The following is a 22,626-nucleotide window of genomic DNA, read 5'->3' as shown; positions in this document are numbered from 1 at the left end:
TAACCATCAAAACACTAAACCACATTGTTCTTAAATTTGTTCAAATATTTTATAGGAGGAAGAAGTTTGTAACCACGTGAACAGAAAAAGATTCATGTACACCAAACCAAAATCTAGAATCTATGAGTTAAAACCAATCACAAGGCCATTCAGTACTACGATCTAGTAGTATTCCTATTTGCTTAGAAGTGAGAGACCTTATGTTCGAATTTTGTGGATCACAAATTCGATACCAAATTAGGTTGCCCCTTATATGGCTTAACCGAACTCCCCCTCCCCCTAGTATAAAAATTTCGATGTACTCAAAAAAAAAATTTTAAATAAGCAGCCACAATCTCAAAAGTGCGAATCTCTATGAGGTGCCAAGGAGCCCACGTAGAGTTTCACTTTGAGAAAATCTTCATAGCATCTCTAATTAGAGGAATGTGAAATTGGTACCAGGTGGAATAAGCTACAATTTAAAATCTATATACGTATTTGTCTGACTAGTCAGCAACACTCATCGACTAAGATCAGATATGTTAGTTTACTCACAGTGTAAGTAGTCAATTCAAGGCTCAGTTTACTAAAGTGTTCCTAGTTAACTAAGATCCAGTTCGGTGCACATTTTAACTCTTACAATCTTAGTTGCATTGACTTATTTTTTTGCCAATAATGATAAACATATATCACAAGTAAAGCGTAAGATAAGTAAACTTGAAAAACGATATATTGCACATGATGTTTTTGGCCAAAAAAACCCACCTCTAGGTTAAAAACCGAGAACTCTCCATTGAGTCCAATCCACTAGTGTAAATAAGGTTCATACAAAGACCACACAAGCTCAATTCCTAAATCCCTATCTACGGAGCAGCTTTACCTTTGTGCAACCTTGCTTTACATGGGATGAACTCATTCGGTCTTCAATAAGTGGTAACTCCTCCTAAGCTCTTCACCTTGTGGCACCAAGATCAACACGATCAATAATATAATATGATTTTATGATATGCACATGAAATCTAGATTCAAATGACAAGTCAAACAGTTAAAGAAAAAACCTAACTTAAATCCAAAAGCTTGGTCTAAAAATGAATTTAAAGCTTAAAACCAGACCAAGACATAAATGCAAAACCTTAAAACAATGCAACCCTAATATACAATGATTAAGTGCTTAATGCATGAGGAAGGTTTGGCAGCTAGGGTTTCATATATGGATAAGATGCAAGCTCAAAGCCTTAAAGCAACTCTCTCTCAAAATAAACTCTAAACCCCCTCCTAAAGAACAATATGCAACCCTAGAAGCAAATATACCAAAGGAAATCAAAATTTTCATTAGCCAAATTATCCCAAGGACACTTGTCAGCTGCAAAATAAATCTAGGCAGATCAATGGCCAGAAATTGACTACCAGCATAAAGATGTCAGTCAGCCCATATGGGCTATCTTAATTTGTGTGCCTAGATAGCTAGAAGTTAGTGCACTAAACTGACTGGACAATTAAACTAGAGAGAATGCAACACAAATAAAGATATGAAATGAACATGCATGAACAAACCTTTTGAAGTGAGGTGAGCCACAACTTCGAACGTTTAATCCCAGTAGCAGCATCCCATAATCAGAGAATGTAGTCTAAAACTAAATTGAGCTGTGGTACACAAATACAATATTTGTCAAGAAAAGCTAAACCCTTAAGACTAGACTTTACAATGTCCCCCTTTGGCTTTCCTTGAAAAAATAACCCAAGCCTAGAACTAATTTCACTCACCCACACTCTAGAGAAGAGCCAAGGTTGGTCCAAGGGTTTCCAGAGGGTGGTTGTGGAGGGGGACTCCAAAAATTTTATCAAAGCAATGAAGGGAAGTTGGGAGGTCCCCTGAAAAGATCAAAACGTTAATCGAGGATGCCCGTGGTAGTGCTTGCTCCTTTAGGCAGGTCGATTGGAATCATATTTACCGTGAGGTTAATTTTGTCGCTGATGCCTTGACCCACATTGGTCTTTCTCTAGAATCTCCACATGTTTGGGGTCATTGCATACCTACTAGTGCCCTTCTTGCTTTTAACTTTGATTTATTGAAAACGGTTGTACTTGTGGTTTTTCACTTTAATGGCTATTATTTTATGGATCTCAAAAATAAATAAATAAATAAATAAAGATAAAGTAAACTCACATTTATTTTTTGATGTTCAAATTTAGAGGGAAGCACTTCAGAGTTCTGATACAAATATAGCACTCAAAAGCAAAGCATGAAAGAGAATATTTTACCAAGTGAAAATAATTATGTACACACAACTAAGCCAAGAAGCCCTATAAACAGAAAACCAAAAGAAAATTGGAAGTCCACGTGTCGTAAAAACAGAGAGGCACCATAAAGCAGCTTTGCACATTGGGGGGCATCTTCACTTTATGGAGTGGATTTGACTCAACTTCACGAGGTTGAACAGAAAGATTCTTGAAAAAGAAGCACACTCACAAAAACTACAAGAACCAAGGACAATTATTCAGAGAAAAGATAATTGTCGGCATTTAGATATCAGACAACACATTTTCTTGTCTATATCACTTTATCTTTTCTTAGAGAAAAGCATTTCATGCTTTATTTCTTTGGACGAATAGGAGGACAGATCCCATAAAAGTCGTCTTTGTTATCATCTCCGAAGTCTTCATCCATGTGATGCTGGGATGACGCGACTTCTGATTCTATATCCTCATCATCTAACCCGTCGAGTTCAAGAATTTTCAAAACCTTTTCTTTCAAATTCTTTTTTTGAACAGAAAGGGCTGGACTCGATTAAAGACAGGTTTTTCAGTCTTTTTGAATGAATCAAGGGTAGAGCAAGGTAACTCAACAACAGGATGCCTATCAAGCAGGATTCTCCAAGCTTTGAGAGCTGATGCCTTTAAATGATCAAGATGAAATTTACACGGAAAAGCTATAGATCTTTCAGTGCTTCTTATGCCAGTGATAATGATATTATACACTAATTTTGGGATCATATAAATCTCTCTGTGGAGATATGCATCCTTCCATGAGTGTGACAAGTCGAGGTGTAGGCTGAACATGAAAGTACGTGGAGTGAGGGTCTTCAAAATCACATGTGATTTGCAGGTGGACAGATGATTTGGTAATTGTATGGGAGTCCTGAACTCGAACCTTGACTCCTACCTGCAGTTGAGGTGGTTTGACACCTTCAGGAGCATGCCAGTGGGGATCAAATTTATACACTTTTTGCATGGGCTTGGAAGAAACAAAAACTCCGCCTCTCTTTAGATAGCCAAAATTGGTGCTTCCTGAGTGTAGCCAAAATTTGAAATAAGTACGTATTACACTTTGTAGTTAAAAAGTTGTAGTCCGAGTCCGAGTCCGGCACGTTTATGTCAGCTGGGGCAATTGAGCTGCAAATACGTTTATGATCTCTGTATACTTGTATAGTTCCATTAATGTGGCAAATTTAAAGAAATACAGGGTCCTTGCTGTAGATGTTCATTCGTCCTTCCCACGTAGAGATCCGAAGAGCAATATATCGTACGATCACGGTCCAGCCTAGGTTTCGAAGAAGAGCAATATACCGTAGTGTTCTTGTCACGTGTATAAGAAAGGCATTGGCAACCAGCATACTATTCACAATCATTACTACCTAATCAAAACCGTCGTACAATGCTAAGGTGGTGTTTATGTACATGGAGGGGCTTTTGTGTACAATTGTAATAGGAAACATCATCCATAAACTAGCTCCAGCAACAGTAATAAACCTTTTGTTATGGTGATGATACAGCAACCATCAGAGAAAAATGCGGTCTACATTATGCATTCACCAACGGCAAATCCCAGGTGACTCCATACGGCTTAGAGCAAGTACTTCCTCATACTTGGTAGCATATACGAAGCCCCATAACTGCATTACACAAAAGTATATGACTTCGTAATATTTTCATCTATTTTCCTCGGAAACAATCTGAATTCATTACAAATACACACACGCACACATCCCTCGGAGAGAATTTGTGCATACCTCAACTTCTTTCACCTCAAAGTCTTCTGAGTTTGCAAGACAAGGATTCCCATAGGTTTCGGAGCATGAGCTTGATCCACTCAATCTGAGACCAAAAAAGCAAAAATTGAACAAAAGAGCAAAAAAGCAACAACTGAACAAAATTCTAAATCACTTTATAAAGAGGGATTGCTAAATAAGAAAAGAGTTCTACAATGAAGAGAAAAAATATTAAAGAGACGAAGGCAAAATTCTCACAGCTCACTGTCCAAATATAGCGCAAAATGACCACCCCCGCCAATTGCTAAAAAGTCATTGGAGCACAATGTGAAATAGCGATTTGCACCTGCTTGTACATTTTGCAGTTAATTCTAGCATAATTAGTTTAATATATTCCGCTCAGGTATTTAAAAAAGACGAAGAAGAAGAAAAAGAAGAGAACATAATATTTTAATACTTACACAGTGGTTTTCCTCTCTTAAGATGGTTTCATGAATGATAAACTATAACATATTCCAAATGCAATACTCAAGCCTTCCCCAACAGAAAGAAAACAACCATCGTATAATATTTCAAATGGTATATTTAGCATTGAACATCGACCATACAATTGGTTCTGTGCAGTTGCTTATAGAATCAAAAGTGCCAGGACTGCAATTGGGCATTAGGACCGGAACCAGATAAAGTCCATAAAACTAAGAATACAAGAGTTAAAGAAAACAATCATATAATACAAAAGCTACATCAGAAGAATGAAGGCTACGAAAAAGGTTTAACCTAATAGAAATTATAAGATTACATTGGTTCAAAACGCTCCACTACTACTACTACAACTACTATTGCTACTACTACTATATGTTGGACCGTGTGCTTTATACATTTTCAACATATTTAATGACGAGACATATTTTAGTTACTCCCTCACAGAATATTTATTGCAAGCAAAAGTATTCAAGTTTCTATCTCTATCTAATATAAATAAGAAAATAATTTTAAGGCATGAAAAGGACCAAGCCCGCCACCTAAATAAGTTGATGAAAATTTAGAAACTTTATACCCTGGAAGTAAATAGGATAAATTGGTACCTGTAGGGCGAAATATAACAGGATGGCCGGGTGTATTTGTGAAAACAAATGTATCATTTGTTCCCTGTTTAAAATGTCAGCATGATTACCAGACATAGAATGAAATCTTTGTGGATGAACTCAATAGACAAAATGCTTTTTAGCAGGACCTGATACTTCTTGTTGGTTGGTCTAAGAGGTGCCTCCACCAAGCCGCCAAAAACTGCGCCTTTACGGTCTCCAACAACCTGTGAAAAAATAAAAAAATAAAGTAGAACATTTTTATTTGGAGAATATGCATCGATATGAACTATGAACTTAAAAACCAGCAACTTTGATAACGAGTTACAGAAGCAATCCAAACAAATAATTAAGGCAATTGTTCATTATACTTTCCCAAACTGCATGAGCTCAAGGAATCTTATTGATAATTGTTCAGTTTGTGTCACGTCATGTTGCTTATTAGATGATTTGAACTTAACACGGTACTATAAACAAATTTAGTTGGTCTAAAAATGGTGATATAGAAATTTGTTGAAATGAATGATGCTAATAGTTTGGTTAATAATTACCAGCAAACTGAGGCCAGGCCAAAGCATGCTTCTTCTGTATAGGGTTGACAATGATATGCCATGCCTCCATGTACTGCAGGACACGAGGAATACATTTGTACGATGTTGCATAGGAATGATAAAATAAAAACTATCAAAAGATCTAACTGTAATGCTGCAAATGAATATTCATGTGTACCTATACAGCAACAACCATTTCCGTCCTTGAACAAGTGCTGGCATTGAAGTATAAAGAGCAGTTCTAGTTATTTCTGTAAGAAGTAAAGAAGGTTCAGAAATGTCTGGGTGATCAACCAAAGGCACAGGCGTTGGGGCTTTCTGCATAGGCCTCATCTCAACTCTAGTGAAGTTCGAATCATTTGCATCATCAACTTTCATGTCAGGGTTACCCTTGCGCTCTTGACTCCGATACCCACCAAATCTTGCAGCCTGGAACATAACTTTACTAAGCGACTGTTTCCCCTTAGAAAGCAAACTTCTCTTTCCAGCATTTCCTTTCATTGCGGAATCAGATGATGGGTTGCTCCTATCCATCTGATCATCAATCTGCTCATCTGAATTTTTATTAGTATCTCCAGACTCTGAAGACGACAATAGTGAGTAGAGGAATGCACTAAAGGAAGACGTGTCGGGCCCATCAACAACATTAGCGGGATTCTCTTCGCTGATTGATCCATTTTGACTTCTTTTGGAGTCATCCACATCTTCCTGCGGAAACAAGAACTATCCAATCAGAGCTCAAACGACTACTTTTAAAGGCTAATTGAACACACAGAGTCTGATGTTTTCCAATAAATAACAAAATGCCTCCATACTCCTCCTAACCCAACTATAAATTGATCTTAGCTTTCCATGGACATGATTTTATCCAGAATTCAAGATTTTATCCAAAACTCCTAAGTTCCTAACCATTAGTATTGAATTTTGGTTGTAACATACAGTTCGGTTGCAAAAACTAATCAAAGCAAAATTGAAATCCCTAATAACAGAAGTCTCTAAACAATCATATGTAGCTCCAGAAGAAAAGATCCAAGAAAACCCATAATCCAAGTTGAAGACAGAGATTCAGCATGAACTGGGTTTGCAGCCAAACGATCAGAAGACTAAATACCACAAAACACCAAACCATTTATATCATAAAACCCAAAAAAAAAAACCCAGAAAGCATTGAGAGAGAGAGAGAGAGAGAGAGAAAGAGAGAGAGAGAGAGAGGACTTACAGAGAGAGGAGGAGGAGGAGAGGGTTTGGAGGGCTTGTCAGAGATGGGGTTGAGGAAGACAGTGGTGAGATCAGATACAAAGTGGGCAGCCTTGCTCCGAAACGACCGTGGCCTACCCATCTCTTCCTTTGACATCTATAATCTATCCAACCAATCAAGCATCATCTCTATCAATCATCTGACTGACTCCATTGATTCTGAGTCAGACAAAATACTCCCGATTTCTTGATTTTCCTTTTTTCCGACCAGTTCGTCAAAGGGTCGATCCAAAAAGAAGGAAACTTTGAGCTTTATCTGATTCAGGGAAAAGGGTTTTTTAGATTGATGAATAAAAGATGGGTAGAGGAAAGAGTGAGCTCGAAGCTAATCAGCTATGGCCTTTCTTTTTCGTACTTTGTTGGGGTCGCTGGTCTGCTGGCGACTCACCTACGCCAAGGCTAAGAAGTACGCCAGCATTAGCAGTATAATTTTAATAAAAATATACGACAGTTGGAATAACAACAAGGACTTCATGGCCCAATGGATAAGGCGCTGGTCTACGAAACCAGAGATTCTGGGTTCGATCCCCAGTGAAGTCGGTTTCTATGTTTTTATTCCAATTTTTATGGTTTGCTTACTTATGCGGCGTTGGTTGACTTGAAGCATCGTCGGCTTTTATTGACAGTGGTAGACAGCTACACATACTCCGCGACACGGCAAAAAGCAAAAGAAAAGTACAAGAAATCCCTCGAAGAAGATTACATCGATTGTATTTGTGGAAAAAAAAATTAAAAAAAAGAAAGTTTAAATATCCTACTTTCATTTCAACTAAAATTCAAGTTTTTTTGTAATGAATCTTCTTATTTGACGGATTTTATAGGTGATAGTTAACAAGTTGAAAATAGTATCAATGTTGAAGTGGGCCTTCGGCTAGTCTCCATGATAATTTTCACATGGTATCAGAGACAAGGAGTGGGCCCGTACAGCTACGTGATAGGTTTGTCTGTTGACCTCACGTGAGAATGGTGGGTCCGTTGGCCTGCGCGTAGGATGAGTCCTTTTGACTCCACATGGTTGATGATATGTGGATCTTCCACGTGTGATCCACTAATTGGATCCCCACATGAGGAGACGTGTTGAAATATCCACATCGACATAATTTATGAAAGAAGGAGAGTTTAAATATCCTGATCCTATTTCAACTAATACCGAGGTTTTTTGTGATAAAACCCCACACGTAGAGATAGTAATTACCAAAACACCTAACGGATTATGCAAGTGGTAATTGTGTAGATGGTAATTACCAATACATCAAACAAGTGCGTGACCATTACATGTCCGATACGCAGGATTTGAAGGCTGACAAAGAGGATGAGTTCCTCAAACTACTGAGACAAACAACCAAAAGCTTGACCTTCCCTTAGAAATACTTTGAGAAGGTTCTTCGACAGGCCATCAACAAGCTGGGGACAGATGGAGGAGCACTTACTAGAGTTCTTACCACTCGGGCTGAGGTGACTTGCAGCGCATCAAAGAAGAATTCTAACGGAGGAACAACGTTCGTTTGGACCATGCGATTGTCAAGGACACTCGCGGGGACTATGAGAAGTTTCTTGTGTAACTGATCGGACATGAAGATGCTTGAGCAACGCTGCTGATCCCATAAGGGTTATTTTCCATGAGTTATTAATATTGTTTCGTTTCTCTTTTCTTTCTTTCTTTCTTTCTTTCTTAGATTGGTAGCGAGTTTAGGGTTCGATTATCTCTAGTTTAACAAAATAACTTCACTAATTTAGTAAATTAAGATTTTGTTGTTCACTGCGAATCTATGAAGACCTCAAACTACTGCTCTTTTTTTTTTTTTTTGAACACCAGATACCATATCATAAAAGGCCTACATAGAGGCAAACATACATACAATAAACAGGCAGTGACAATGGGTAAAACACAAAGACCCCTCCACCAAGTAGAGGTGTCACCCCTAGCACCACCAAATCAAATTAATGAGGACAAGGTAGTCCGTCATTATTCAATACAAAGACCAACGAAGATGGGGGCCTAACGACCCAAACGACATCACTCATCTCCGTAAAACCACCCGATGCAATCTTGTGAGCCACGCCATTAGCAGAACGGGGCACCCAAGACCATACTTGCAACTCCTTTCAGGAGAAACTTTCATGTCACGTCCCGACGCCACGGGGTGTATACACACCACACCAATGAGTGCTTCATTGGCTTCGTTTTTTTGCGCTTCAAAGGTGCAAATTAAACACAACTTATTTTTTTCACAAACTAGCCCCTTTAGGTCCATTTTCTTTCAGAAGGATCTAATAAGCTAGAGTTGGAACTGTAAACTTTCTTCAAGTAATTAAAATTGGAAAATCATTTTCGCATTCTCGTTTTCTCCACTCCTTAATTTATTTCTAAATTATCTATCACTTGACGTCCTTTGATTTATTCAATCCAATGACTAGGACAAAAAAAATGAGAGAGTAGCGCATGGGGAGAAAAAGAAAGTGCGGAAATAATTTCCCTTAAAATTAACCTAAATTACGAACTTATCCACCTTTTTCAATCCAAAAAACAGGATCTCAACCAGATTTTCTTGACACCAATGGCTGGACCAAGCAAGTAGAAGAAGAGTGTAAAAATTCTTAACTTATCATCTATTTTGTAAATGAAATAGGCCCAGAAACAAGTGAACACAAACTTGAAACTGAGATAAACATGCTTGTAATAACCAATTAGTCAAAACCTCCTGCATATTTTTCTGACTACATTTCATGCACTACCCACATATAACTGTATGGCTACAACTCAGTCTCACATCCAACGCCCCAAAACCCTAGAGATCGAAGATGCTCATCTCATCAGGGCGGGCAAGAAGGGTTTTACAAGTCAGAACACAGAGTCCGCTATGGGAAATCATATGATGGGACCGACTTTATTGATGATAAAGGAAAGTAACAAGTCAGGGATTATGAGTTAAACCAAGGCAATGCTGCTCTCTCCACCGGGGGGCTTGCGAACACCACCCAGATAGTCTCTGGATGATGCCTTTCCATCAGCAAAGATGTTGCTGCCATTCATCTCTCTCAGCTTAGCCGTGCTTAGGGGCTTTTCAGCAGACCCTGGAGCAACATCACCTTTAAATATATCATTCCCTGTCAGCTCTGCAAACTTCTGGTTATGTATTTTCCTAGAAGTCTTGGAAACAGGTTCCTCACTGAACATAATATTACTCTGACCTCCAGCAGGCTGTGTGACAAAAAGTAAATTTCAATACAACAATTCAAGAAATGTTACTTCGCAAGATAGTCTAGGATTACTCGGCAGAGTAATACATACCTGGATTACAGGAAAGTGTTCACCAGCAGGCTATCTTTCTAGGCTATCAATTTTGAACATTTGATCCAATTAATTCTTGTTGGAAAGAATGGTCCAAACTAACAGTCTCACAACCTAACATACCAGACGACTATTTGACAACAAACCCTAAACAGGAGAACCCTCAATTGCATACTTAAAACCAAAATTATGGAAGTCCAATTTATCTAGTGTTATATTTCCTAATTGATTAATTATCATAACTAAAGCTGAGAAAAGAAGATATGAATGAAAACATTCATTCACAAAAACAAAATGAATCAGTAAACTCACATTTGAAACTTTGACAGAGGTGCGTAGATTTCGGGGTGCAGGCTCCCCAATGTCTCTGGTTTCTCTAGTTTGCAGGGTGTGAGCAGCAGCCAATGATCGAGGCACGACTTCAGGAGGAGGGCCAAATATGTCATTTCCAGTGAGCTCCCTTGACTTGGCATTTGATCCGCTCTTCTTGGATTTTAAATCAGAGTTGGACTGCAATGTCCCACTCAATTCACGCTGCTTGGCAACCTCAGGAACAGTGACAGGCTTCTTAGGCGTGACATGTTCATCAACACTGAATGAGATTTGGCTGATTCCATTGAGTGCTTGCTGATAAATTCGAAGCCCTGTTTTGTTACTAGCATTATTAGATTCTGGTGCAGCATCCTTGCCTGAACCCGCTGCAAATATGCCATTTCCAGTAATCTCCTTCAGTTTATAGCCTGAACAAGGCTTCCTGTACCACATTTCATCTGGGTTTTAGATTTTCAATATTGACCATTAACCATATACTTTTAACTTAAAGTAGTGATTTTTTTTACCAAAAAAAAAAAAGTACTGATTTCTTGGTGGATCTAAGATGGGCAAATTTGAAAAAAAAAGAGAAAGAAAAAAATTGGGTTTCATTGCAAGCATTTGTAGACATATGTGGGTTAGGCTAGTCGGGCAAGGCAGTGAACTGCCTCGGATATTAGAGTAGTTTAGAATATCGTCTTATCGGAAAACATAAATTAGGATCACATGAATATAAAACAATCAAATTTAATATTCTTCTGATCAGAAAACAGAAAATTTTGTAGCCTTCATTCAGCAGTTTGAGCAGGTTAATGGGTAATTAGCAGAAAATTAGAGTAATGAAGCATGCACCACTAAATTAATAGCTAGATCTGAGTTGAGAGGAGATCTTACTGTTTGTTGAGGCTCTGAGCTTCTTCATCAGTGATCTGACCGCCATGGAGCACCTTGCTGATTCCATCCGACGGCTGAAAATGCACCTCTTGAGCTTGATTAGCTTTCTTAATTCACCATCACCAAGAAAGAAAGCAAGAAGAAATTTACATTGACTACTGAGTAATGTTGAAGTGGAAAGTACAGGAACCTGATGAGAGCGGTGGGCGGAGGAGGCGGTAGGCGGAGAGTCGGAGTGTGGGACCTCTTTCCACGTCAGCATATCGGCAGTGTCTCTGCGAGGCTTTCTCAGTGGTGTTCTCTCCATTGTTTTCGGTCTCACTCTCTCCCTCTGGTCTGAGTCTCTCTTCGTCCTTTGGCCGGCTATGGGGTTTTGAGATAATTTTGAATTTTGAATGAATAGAAAATAGTATTCATAAATAAATAAAGCAAAAGTAATAAAATCCCATAACATTTTGTCATTTTCGAAACAGGAGAACAGAAAGGTCTCGGACCATCATCATGTCAAAGTTCACAGGGACTTCGACTTTGAGACGGTAGATGATTAAATGTTTTTCTTTAGAAAAAAGGACAAGTGCCTTTAATTGGTACAGGGAATTACGTGGGTGATCTGTCTCTCAAGATGATAAAATTCAACATAAAGATTTCATAGAGGCTGGTTTGGAATTATAGTGCTTCTAAAAACACAATTTATTAAAAAATTTAGAACATCAAATTTGTTTAGTTAAAAAAGATGTTTTCTTAAAAATACTGCTGTCAATGACAGTAGAAAAACATAGAAAAGTATACCTCATATATATATTACAAAATTAAAATCATTGTCCTACATTATTTCCTTTGACAATTAGTCTATCATATAAAATATCATATACTTTTTAGTCATTTAACATGTTTACAACAATTTATATAAAAGTTTACCAAAGACTCAGACACTTTTCTTTTCTTTTTTTTGTTAAAAACACTTCTACAAAAAATAAAAAAATATACAAAATTCTCAACAACTTTATTTTATAGTTGCTTATTCTCACAGCACAGCAAAAGCAATTATTTTACAAAGCACAACAATACAAAACTAGCTCTTAGTATGTCAAACTGCTCTGACTATTTTTGTCGAATATACTAATTTGTGCATCAGATACTACTCTCTAAGACCATCTCCAATCCGTCACTTAGTATTACGGTCTAGTGGTATTCCTCTTCACTTGTAAGTAAGTGAGATGTCTTAAGTTTGGTTCTCGCCAAAGACAAAGTTGAACCACATTATTATGGCAAGCCTATTGTAAGACTTGACTTGCTTCCAATCCCATTAGTGTAGATACTATCGTTTATTAAGAAAAAAGAAGACTATTTCCAACCCTTGGTTAAAACCTAATATTTTTAACCTAAAAACTTTTTTTCTTTTTTTTGCTCCAATAGTTCTAGGTTAAAATATTAACTTAAAATTATTAAAGAATGAATTTAAGCTAAAATTTTTTTTCAGTAACTTTTTTCAAAATAAAATTTATGTAAATTATCATAATTTATTTGTATAAACATTTTCACATAAAAATATTTAGATTTCGAGAAAAGTTGAAAATTCACTAAACCATCCCATGAAACATATACTTATAGAGTTTTTGGATGAATTTTGATTTAAATATTTTTTTTATAATTGTTTTAGCAGTTGGATCTAACTCGACCGTTTTAGACTTTTTTTTACCATTAGATTGCTCATATTTGATCTCAGCCCTTGAATTCAATGTATTTAAAATTTTAAAATGACCCAAATTTTAGATTTTAACCCAAAACTTATTTTAGATCTAACCATTAGAGAATGATTTGAATAGTTTAAAACCTAAATCTGGTGGGCTAGCCTTTTAACCTGGCCTAAATTCTTGGTTAAATTTGCTCAAATTTTAGGTTTTAACCCAAAACTCAATTTAGGTCTAACCATTGGAGAAAGATTGGATTAGTTTACAACCTACATTTTAGGTTTTAACCCAACGGTTAGAGATGGTCTAAATACTCATGTTTGATGCAGTATTGAACTAAAGACCATATTATCTACCCACCTTAAAAAAAATTTCGTTCCCGAAATTTGAAATAAGTTCCTAAACATAAAATACTCAAGGATAGAAAGAAAATATATAAAGAAGAAATCAAGCTAGAGCGGTTGCATAAAAGAGACTGTCATTTTGCCACGATCGGATTGCAATGATTCCTCTTTCATACCTCCAAACTCAAATTTTCCCTCTTCTTCAGTACAATACTATACTATAATCCCTTCACAAGAACATAAAGTAATATATATGAGGATTAGGTGTGGGACCCACTCCACATCAAATTTCAACAATCCGAACCGCCGTCTATTTTGTAAGTCTCGATTAATAGATCATCCTTGCAAAAAATTCAATTCAATCATAAACCATTTACCAATTTAATTATTAATATCAAATTTCATTGTTTCTTATATAACAAAGTACTCGTTCATTTCTTTGAACCCAATTAGATGTCTTAAATATTTCCGATTTGGCTAATATTTTGCAAGGATGATCTATGAGATACAACTTGAAAAATGGATGGTTTCGATCGTTAAAATTCAATGTGGTGTGGACCCCACAACTAATCCCCATTTTAAAATAAAAAAAATGAGGATCCCTTCCCTTAAAAGCATCCTATATATAATAATAATAATAACAACAACAACATAACGTCAAAATTATAATAACATAAAATTAAAATAGTTATACTGAAATCAAAACTAAACATAGAAATGATTTTTCAATTACACACTCGTAGCGTCACGTACTTTGAAGATATGTGTGTAGTAACTTGGGTCAAGTCCAAACAATAAATAAATAATGAATAAATAAATAGCAATACTAACATAGACGAACCTACTCATCCACTTGCTTAACGAATCCAACGAATAATTTACCAGTAGCCTGCAATACCAACAACTCGTTGTCGTCACGATAAGCAAGCAAATAATTTCCGATGGTGCAATATTACCATCTTGCCCCCCATTGGGAAATACACATAAATCAACCAAATATTGCATTGATCGCGCTCACGTACTACCGTCTGGGGTGACATCGTCAAAAGTAAGCAATTTCCTATACCATAAACTCGATCCTTCGAATACTTGTTCGCAATACTCTTATGTCAATTATGTATTATCCATAGACCCTTTATACCACGTCTCGAACGGAGCTATACCAAAAATTGAAATAGTAACCGTAGTTATACACAACTCTAACAGGGATAAGTGTTGTTATAATCTTACTCAAAATGTAGAACGGATAAAAGCAACATGTTCAGTAAGGTCTGGATAGTTCGTTCAGACTGGCCGTTAGTCTGAGGGTGAAATGTGGTACTAGACAAAAACTTAGTACTCATAACGTTCAAGTAGGCTTTCAATGACTTGGAAGTAAATCGCACATCATGACGAAATACAATAGTCACATGCACACCATGTAGCCAAACAATGTAGTTCATAACGCCTTAAAGAGTAGATTCATAGTGAATTTCTCTCGAATTTAGCAAAAAAATATGTTAAGAATGTTAAAAGAACAATCACGGATTTGAGGGTCAAAACAAGTCCATCAAATCAAGAATACAAGGTAACTGGAATTAATGCATGACATCTCACTACAACGGTAGCTTCCGAGAGATTCAATCACCAACAATAAGGATTCATTTAGCAGAGTATTTGTTGGGTGATTGATGAATTATTGGTCATAACTAAAACTTCAATGTCCGAGCAATTCTCCCAGAGATAATACGAAGTGCAGTAGGGTAGACGCGTACTCAAGGTTGACTAGAATGCTTTTAGGCACAAGGAGGTGACTATAGAATCACAGTCGAAGTAGATGTTGATTGAAATGCCAGAAAATCTAATAAATGAGAAAATGAGAAAATTCACCAAGTGGTCTAAAATGTAGTTCCTCTGGACCAACGAAAAGTGAGTTAACTTATCAAGTCGGTCAATATTCACCGAAACATCCCCATAACCTCCATACATACAAGATACCTTATATCGAAACTTTATGGTGATATTCTCCATTTCCATTTGGATACAAAAAGTGATTATAACCACTCGGATGATTTCCTGATGATTTGTAGGTAACGTCATATCAATAGTCATGAATTTTCAATTGAAATGAGGTAAGACAAAATGAAGGTGTTCAAGGGTTGATATGTCTTTTGCTGTGGTAAATAGTAACTACATTTACATAACCAAGGTAATACACGATAATGCAATTGTAGACGTTCATTTGGTTCTTTCATCGCTGCTGTCATAAATTTAGCTTATTTCAAGTGAAGATGTATTTGAGAAGTCTATGGTTGGTAAAGATTTTGGACACGTTCTCCACAAAGAAGTGTCATCTGGTTTTCAAATAAAGATTGTAACGGTTGACTCTAAGTCATGGATAAGATGGTTCATTTCGTACGGTTTTAATCGTTGGAAAATATAAGTGATAATCCATCATGCTGCATCTACACAGCCAAACATCCAGAGAAAACGTCATCATAGATTTCAAAATGATCAATGTCATCGAAAGATGTAAAACAAATGTGAGGTGAGACAATAGTTCGATTGTTAGAACTTTATTCATAATCAACATCACAAACTAGACTAACTTTCCTCAATCAACAAGTGGGGAAAAACGCTATACCTGAGAAATCGCTAATAAACTGTCGACAAAATCGACAAGACCAAAGATATCTCGAATTTCACAACACTTCGTGAGGATTTCAACTTCCTTCCGTTACAAACCTTTTAGAAAAAATAAAAGAATATTGTCTACTGAGATCACGTGTCACGCTCCGATCCCGACATACGTTCAAGATCGACACATGACGTCAACAAATCCCTGTTTATTTATCATGTCTCTTCTTCGAAACAAGACCAAAACTAATCAATGATTTAACCACACATTCATTTTCTTTTATTTCATGACTACATCTAACCTTAGCGTTAGACTGCCTACGTACCCTAAGAAGGGGTCAAGCCATTCGTAGTTCACCATTCACTAAACTTAGACATTTATCCCAGTGCGTTCTAATAAAAAGGCATTGCATTCCTCAATCAATTATTGGGACTTGACAAGCATGAATTACTAGATTCAGGGCTACATAACAAACCCACATGACCATCAAGATTTCCATTTCATCCATCTCATAAATCACTATGTTTCAACATAATACCGCAATTTATAGCATGCAACACCTCAAAGAACAACCAACGAAGCACAATATTATTTTCTAGCCACATTGGTCAATGAATCTGATCATAGTAATAACAATCATACCCAACATCATTCCACAATAACTCTCCAATTAATCAATTGCAAGAATCAAATATGCCGGATATTAACATTTAACTACGTTAATCAATCAATAAGATCACATATCAATTCATGAAATTTAATAAAGGAATTCTACATAATTCCCTACCTAGATTCCAAGTAATAACATGATAAAACCAATTTATCAACACAACATCTACTGTGAGCAATTCCTATTCACTCGAATCTAGGATCGGACTAACCTTATGGAAATGAGCAAGAGTAGGGATTCCTGACCACTCAACGGAATCTAACTAAAATATGGTCGCCTATTGAAATGTACCTAGTACAACTAATCCTCATCACCCCTAGAATGCATATGGTCCCTCATTGCGGATATACCAATCAGAACCATATGCATAATCTAATCATGCAGGCAGTGATCACCCATCGCGGATATACCAAGCACGACTGTATCTTATAGCTCTAGGTAGTAATCACCCATCGCAGATATACCAAGCATGATCACTCCTATAATGCGTATGGTCCCTCATTGCGGATAAACCAAGCAGAACCATAGGCATAGTCTAATTGTGCAGGCGGTGATCACCCATCGTAGATATACCAAGCATGATCACTCCTGAAATATGTATGGTCCCCTATTGTGGATATACCAAGCAGGATCATCCTTGTACCACTACTACATGGTGCAGTCACATCATACATTCTATAACATACATCAATTCATCATGAATCTCAATTTCACAAATATACACTATCGACTCCACTTAACCTAACAATATGTAAATAATAACATGGTCACGACATAACATTTGTAAAAGTACTTCTTTAGAAAACATGGAACATGTAAAAGTCAAATATAAGTATGCCATCTTCTGAAATTAATTAAATGATAAGCAAATACCATATACAACCTTCTCCATATCGGCCTCTATACATAAAAACCAATAGGCATATAATTCGTACTGTAAATCCCTATTATACAGATCACATATCATGTTGTGTGTGTGTGTGTGTGTGTGTGTGTGTGTATAAAGCAATGAATCAAAATAGAAAGAGCCATCGGGTTTCCCTCTAATTACTACTTCTTACTTTTCTGAACCATAAACCATATTAGTTCTGTAAATAACAACTTACAATCAGTCATTAGAAGAATAAAGAAATTTGGAACGTTTACCCATATATGCAAGCTACAGGTTGACCACAAGTGAAGTAGTTTGTTCCCTAATCATTTCTTGCATTTGAAACTAATCAATTAGCAGCCAAAGTAATATCGTATATAAAGGATACTTGCAAAGGTAGAAATCTCGTAGGGTTGGATTTGTGAAGCTAATTCCACAATACTAATTCAAAAGTAGTTTTGGTGGATCAACTCCAAACAAATGTTTTACTTGAAATAGCTGAAACAATAAATATAAAAATATACACACGTGTATAGTTTCATGCCGTGAAAGCTAGCTTCGTTTAGTTCCAGTATATACATCCACACACATATACATACATATGCACACACTTGCTAAGAAATATGAATATATACTAGCTATTATGCATATAGCTTTTGACGATGATTAATAGTTGATGAACCGAACCGTTAAATACAATTATATGTAATTTATGGAAGAAACTTGGCAACGGCATAATCAAATCAAAAGGACACTTAACAAAAGTGAAAAACCTTACCTCCAATCCCTGAATTGAGCTAATCAGATAGCAGTTAAACTCTAACAACCCGGATTAAGCCGAAGAACATCCCATTACACAAAACTAAAACCTAACTTGATTAAATCCTCCAATTGATATTTCTATTTGGAATGAAGTTGTATAATAAATATCTGACAGCATCAAGATTCATGATACTGCGGAAGAAGAGTGAGATTTGGGTTGAGAGAATGAATAGAACCTGGGTTGGCTATTGAGAAGAGGCCCACCTACTTGTCAGAAGTATTTGCATCTCTTTCCTCCCAATCCCATCGCAGCTTCCCCTTCTCTCTCCCTTCGTTTTTCCTTTTTGTTCCCCCCAGGAAGAAGGTCGGTTCCCCCTTCTTTTTTCTTTTTCCCCCAATGGCTTTTGTTTTCTATCCCCCCTCCCTTAGCTGAGAGAGAAGTCGGATCCCAAGAAGAGGGGGTTGGTCCCCGTGGGATTAGGATCCTCTCATGATCCTTAAAAACTGAGTATGCTAAGCAAACAATCGTAATCGTTGAAATTTGATTTAACGGTTACAATTATTATAACTTTTAGAGGTTTTCCTGTTTATGGCCATTAGATCAAATTTCAAAGGTCACAATTGCCTACTCAGCATGCTCAATTTTTTAAGGTCAAGAGAGAGGATCCTGATCCATCCCCGTGAACCTAAATAACCAATACATTTATAGGAAAACTAATGAAAATGACTTGAAAACTTTGAGTTTAAATGATAAGGACAAAATAAAAGATAAAGTGAATAGTAGGATTAACTTTTTAGTATAAAAATGTGGTTTTTCGTTAAATTGAATAGTACCGGAAACTTTTAGTTGAAGTTCCCTAGATTTATCTAGAAATGAAGGAATTTTACCAAAAATACCCTTGACTTTAAAGTCCCGAAAAAACTTCGTTCGGAATCCAAATCTCTTTCATCTTGTGCCCCCAGGTTCCTAGCCATGAGTACTATAATATTATACTTAGTTTGACTTCATAAGGTCTATGATTTTTTTTTTAATGATTACTAACCAAAATTCAAACTTCGTAATTAGTTTAATCAAAATCTAAATTTAATATAAATTCCTGAAAATAATATAAAATCTCGTTAATACAAATACGTAGTTTAAAATAGTGAAATCCATGAACGGGATTTCACATCACGTCTCCTAAGAAGAGTACCAATTCAAACAAAACTAACATTTGAGAAATTTGGTATAAAGTTGACCATCAATGTTTAGAAAATTTGATCTCGTTGCTGAAGTTGGCGAAAAAGTGGTTGGTATGACTACTACGAATTCATCAGGCTATGGAAGAAAACTAGGGCTCCAAAAGTTGGTCGGAAAGACCATCAATTTGAAGTATGGGTTAACTTTTTTAATCATCACTCGATTGAGTTGCTAAAGTCTAGGTACGATCCTATAATTCAATTGCAAATAGGTTTGAGGTTCCCAAGATAAAGTGTTTGGTTCTTGATTGTGTAAATTACTAATTAGTAAACTTTGTCACTAACGTTCTCAATGACATCGGAGTTGTTCAATATGGAGCAAGGAGAATAAGTGGGGTATTAGAAAGGTGGATTGATGGTATACTCAACTTTCCGCTTTGGTGGTATCTCAGGTAGAATTTCAAGAAATGACACCATAAATATGTATCCTCGAAATGTACAATACTACTTCCTTTATCTATGACACGTGCTACAAAATTTTCATAACTTTCTTAATACTCATTTCACTTTTACAACGAGAATTTAACTAGTGCTACAATTCTAATGTTTGCATATGGAAGTGATCGGAAAGATGGCTAGTCAAAGTAGTTTTGGTTACCTAGATAGGTGATAAGGTTAAAACAACTACGAGTTTATTGTCCTCCTACAAGGCTTGGTCCTAAGTTTCCACGATTTTAATTTCTTCGACTTAGGTAATCATTGTTAATCAATCTATCAATCGTGCTGCTAATTAACGCATTTAAGTATTTTGATATTGTTCGTAACCCTGAACTTGTGAATCGGCGTTCTGGCACGAAGATATCACTTCTAGATACTACCATGTGTCCGGTATCAGAAATCATACCGCTAAGATACTGGTTGACAGCTTCTAGATATCCGATAGTATCGTCAATTAGTAGCACCACCGTAGGCTGATTACATATTAGAGCCCGCTCGGGTGAATGGTTTCAGATGATTGGTAAGGAACTGATCCTAAGAGGTGGTTTCATTGATTCTAGAGAAAATTGATTACTGCTAATCGAAGGTATAACAATTCATACTCTCATGCTTATACCCATCGAATTAACGAATACAACATCGAATGAATTTTGTGAACTAGTGTTGGTTGAAGTGTTCTAAGGTTGGGAAAAGAAATTTGCTAACAACCTACTTTAGAATGGACTTTAACGTAAGTCGATCTTCCTTCTAAAGATTCGGAGTTATAATTAGTGTGCGTGAAAAGATTAGTGATATCGGGGAGCAAAAGTGATTGTCCCCCAGATGTTCTTCAGTCAAGTGTTACCACTTTAGCAGTACATTGTCACTCGAGACATTTCCAGAAACTTCGTCGAAATATAAAATTTCATAGGAACTCATATAGGTGGTATTCTAACAGATACTGCTAAAGAATCAAAACTATTTTTGGTTTCCTATCTGGGAAGGATAGGTAATGATGGCTGGAAAGTAGTAGTGGGATTGATGGGTAAATCTCTAATGGTACATCGCTATCGATACATCAGCCCTACTTCAAGGCGATCAACTTGCCTTCGATCTAAATCTTTCCTCGAAAAGGGATTTCTTCACTTAGAGTCTAAGGGCATTTGCCAAAACAATCTTCTAGAGGTCGATAAGTCGTCTAAGATGCTCAAAGCTTATGAAAAACCAATACATTTTTCGTGCTCGACGAGGTGGCAAGATTCGACATTAGGTTCAAAAATCAAGACTGCTTACATCACGCTGTGATGAACGCAATACTACCCAAACTTATGCTCTGATACCAAACTGACACACCCCGATCCAAAATGTCCACCTGGACTCTGAAATTAAGCTGTGTTCGCTGACATCGGAAGGTGATGAAGCCATAATGTATAGTGATGTGGAAAATGTGAATAAATTTAAACCTAAAGGTAAGAGTGAGCATGTAAGCGGGAATGAACCCATTTCACACGTGATGTTAGAGCATAAGTAAAGTACAGTAAGGTAGGATAAGATTTATACCGTCAAGAGTATTTCCATAACAACGTTTTGCCAGAAAGTCCTCATCGACACGAAAACTTTGCTACTAAAACCTGGAGGGGCGAAAAATAAGGGTGAGTGGGCCTAAAAATAAAGCTTTGTAAAACCTTTTCAAAACATAATAATCCTTCACCGTAAAACAACTATAGTTTCCAAAATATACATACTACGTATAGTATGAAAATACTTACCGTAACTTGCAATATCTCAAGAATTCAATACGTCATAATATTACGTAAATAAACATCTAACGTTATGTAATCACACAATCTCGCATAAACAAACATATCATATCGAGTGCTCATCAACATATGCTGAAACACGAGTTCATGCAGAGATATTCTGACATGAACAAGACTGGGTGTTAATAATATACGATTTAGTACTACAATCACGTGAAGATTGGTGTTATGCACATCGCATACAAGTCCTAATTGCCTATAACAATCTAGGACATGACTGGCACCTATAATGGATCCAAAGTGAGTGTACGGTGCAATGTGAACATACACGTGAAATACTGGCCTTGGCTCGGGCGAGTACTAACACTGGTGCAACAACGATGAGCAGATAACATAAATGAAATCATACAATGGTAAATCAATAATTCACGTTGACATAATACTATTCACTGTCATAAATATAAATAAGGTATCCCATAATAATATGCACACCTATGCATCTCGTGGGATTCATAATAATCTCACAATTTTCATCATCATGAGAATTCTTATAACGTCAATTTAAATATGGCATCACTTAAAAAATGCATTATTAATCTATGTATGAAAACCCAAATAATATATATACTATATAAAAGAAAAGACCCACTCACAGATACTTGTGAAGTCGTAGCCGTTCGAACGAGTAAATACGGATTATCGATGTTAATTGTACCTAAGCATAATAGAGACCCATTAGTAAAACTCAATTAAAACATTTGAATTTGGAGAAACTGGCGGTGGATTCGAAATCAGTGTGTCAAAATTGTCACATCCCAGACCGGCTCCATCATAGCACAATATTGTCCGCTCTGGGTCACGCCCTCACAGTTTTGTTTCTGGAAACTCACGAGCAA

The 22,626-nt window shown here is 36.6% G+C and overlaps 2 protein-coding genes and 1 non-coding gene across 7 annotated transcripts; 1 reads left to right on the top strand and 2 right to left on the bottom strand.

The window, feature by feature from the left end:
- Positions 1–3,579: 3,579 nt before the first annotated feature.
- Positions 3,580–7,394, bottom strand: LOC137737159 (TLD-domain containing nucleolar protein). 2 transcript variants are annotated; one of them, XR_015956809.1, is made up of 8 exons: positions 6,824–7,319; positions 5,783–6,312; positions 5,605–5,677; positions 5,203–5,280; positions 5,054–5,117; positions 4,227–4,339; positions 3,990–4,074; positions 3,580–3,872 (listed from the first exon to the last, which is right to left on the bottom strand). XR_015956809.1 is itself a non-coding variant. In XM_068476561.2 (8 exons), exons 1-8 carry the CDS (start codon positions 6,956–6,958, stop codon positions 3,789–3,791), a joined length of 1,137 nt encoding a protein of 378 aa, XP_068332662.1. In that variant the 5' UTR covers positions 6,959–7,394; the 3' UTR covers positions 3,580–3,788. The 2 variants fall into 2 exon arrangements, 1 of the variants encoding a protein (XP_068332662.1); XM_068476561.2 differs by having other exon boundaries at positions 4,227–4,314; positions 6,824–7,394.
- TRNAR-ACG (transfer RNA arginine (anticodon ACG)) lies at positions 7,329–7,401 on the top strand. The gene has a single exon. It is a non-coding gene; the product is annotated as a tRNA-Arg (tRNA).
- A 2,121-nt stretch (positions 7,402–9,522) lies between these two features.
- Positions 9,523–18,785, bottom strand: LOC137717022 (uncharacterized). Of its 4 annotated transcripts, none has more exons than XM_088686214.1 (5): positions 18,551–18,785; positions 11,550–11,722; positions 11,360–11,433; positions 10,466–10,907; positions 9,523–10,063 (listed from the first exon to the last, which is right to left on the bottom strand). In XM_088686214.1, the coding sequence occupies exons 2-5, from the start codon at positions 11,664–11,666 to the stop codon at positions 9,791–9,793; spliced, it is 906 nt and encodes a 301-aa protein (XP_088542340.1). In that variant the 5' UTR covers positions 11,667–11,722; positions 18,551–18,785; the 3' UTR covers positions 9,523–9,790. The 4 variants fall into 4 exon arrangements, with proteins under 4 accessions (XP_088542340.1, XP_088542341.1, XP_068312442.2 ...); XM_088686215.1 differs by having other exon boundaries at positions 18,331–18,708; XM_068456341.2 differs by lacking the exon at positions 18,551–18,785 and having other exon boundaries at positions 11,550–18,232.
- Between the last annotated feature and the right edge of the window lie 3,841 nt (positions 18,786–22,626).

This window comes from Pyrus communis, chromosome 15 (assembly GCF_041283825.1).
Source record: "Pyrus communis isolate YQ-2024b chromosome 15, ASM4128382v1, whole genome shotgun sequence".
NCBI lineage: Eukaryota > Viridiplantae > Streptophyta > Magnoliopsida > Rosales > Rosaceae > Pyrus > Pyrus communis.
The sequence above is the reverse complement of the archived record's forward strand: the minus strand, read 5'-3'. Positions and strand labels throughout refer to the sequence as shown.

What these genes read in the sequence shown, in the direction of transcription:
- LOC137737159 (XM_068476561.2), bottom strand. Translation starts at nt 6,958, where the DNA reads ATGTCAAAGGAAGAGATGGGTAGGCCACGGTCGTTTCGGAGCAAGGCT. An exon ending in AAATGGTTGTTGCTGTATAG is followed by an intron (nt 5,678 to 5,782) that starts GTACACATGAAT and finishes CGTGTCCTGCAG; the next exon opens with TACATGGAGGCATGGCATAT. An exon ending in CAACCAACAAGAAGTATCAG is followed by an intron (nt 5,118 to 5,202) that starts GTCCTGCTAAAA and finishes CATTTTAAACAG; the next exon opens with GGAACAAATGATACATTTGT.
- LOC137717022 (XM_068456341.2), bottom strand. Translation starts at nt 11,813, where the DNA reads ATGTTATGGGATTTTATTACTTTTGCTTTATTTATTTATGAATACTAT. An exon ending in CCGCCCACCGCTCTCATCAG is followed by an intron (nt 11,434 to 11,549) that starts GTTCCTGTACTT and finishes GTGCATTTTCAG; the next exon opens with CCGTCGGATGGAATCAGCAA. An exon ending in GCTCAGAGCCTCAACAAACA is followed by an intron (nt 10,908 to 11,359) that starts GTAAGATCTCCT and finishes AATGTGGTACAG; the next exon opens with GAAGCCTTGTTCAGGCTATA.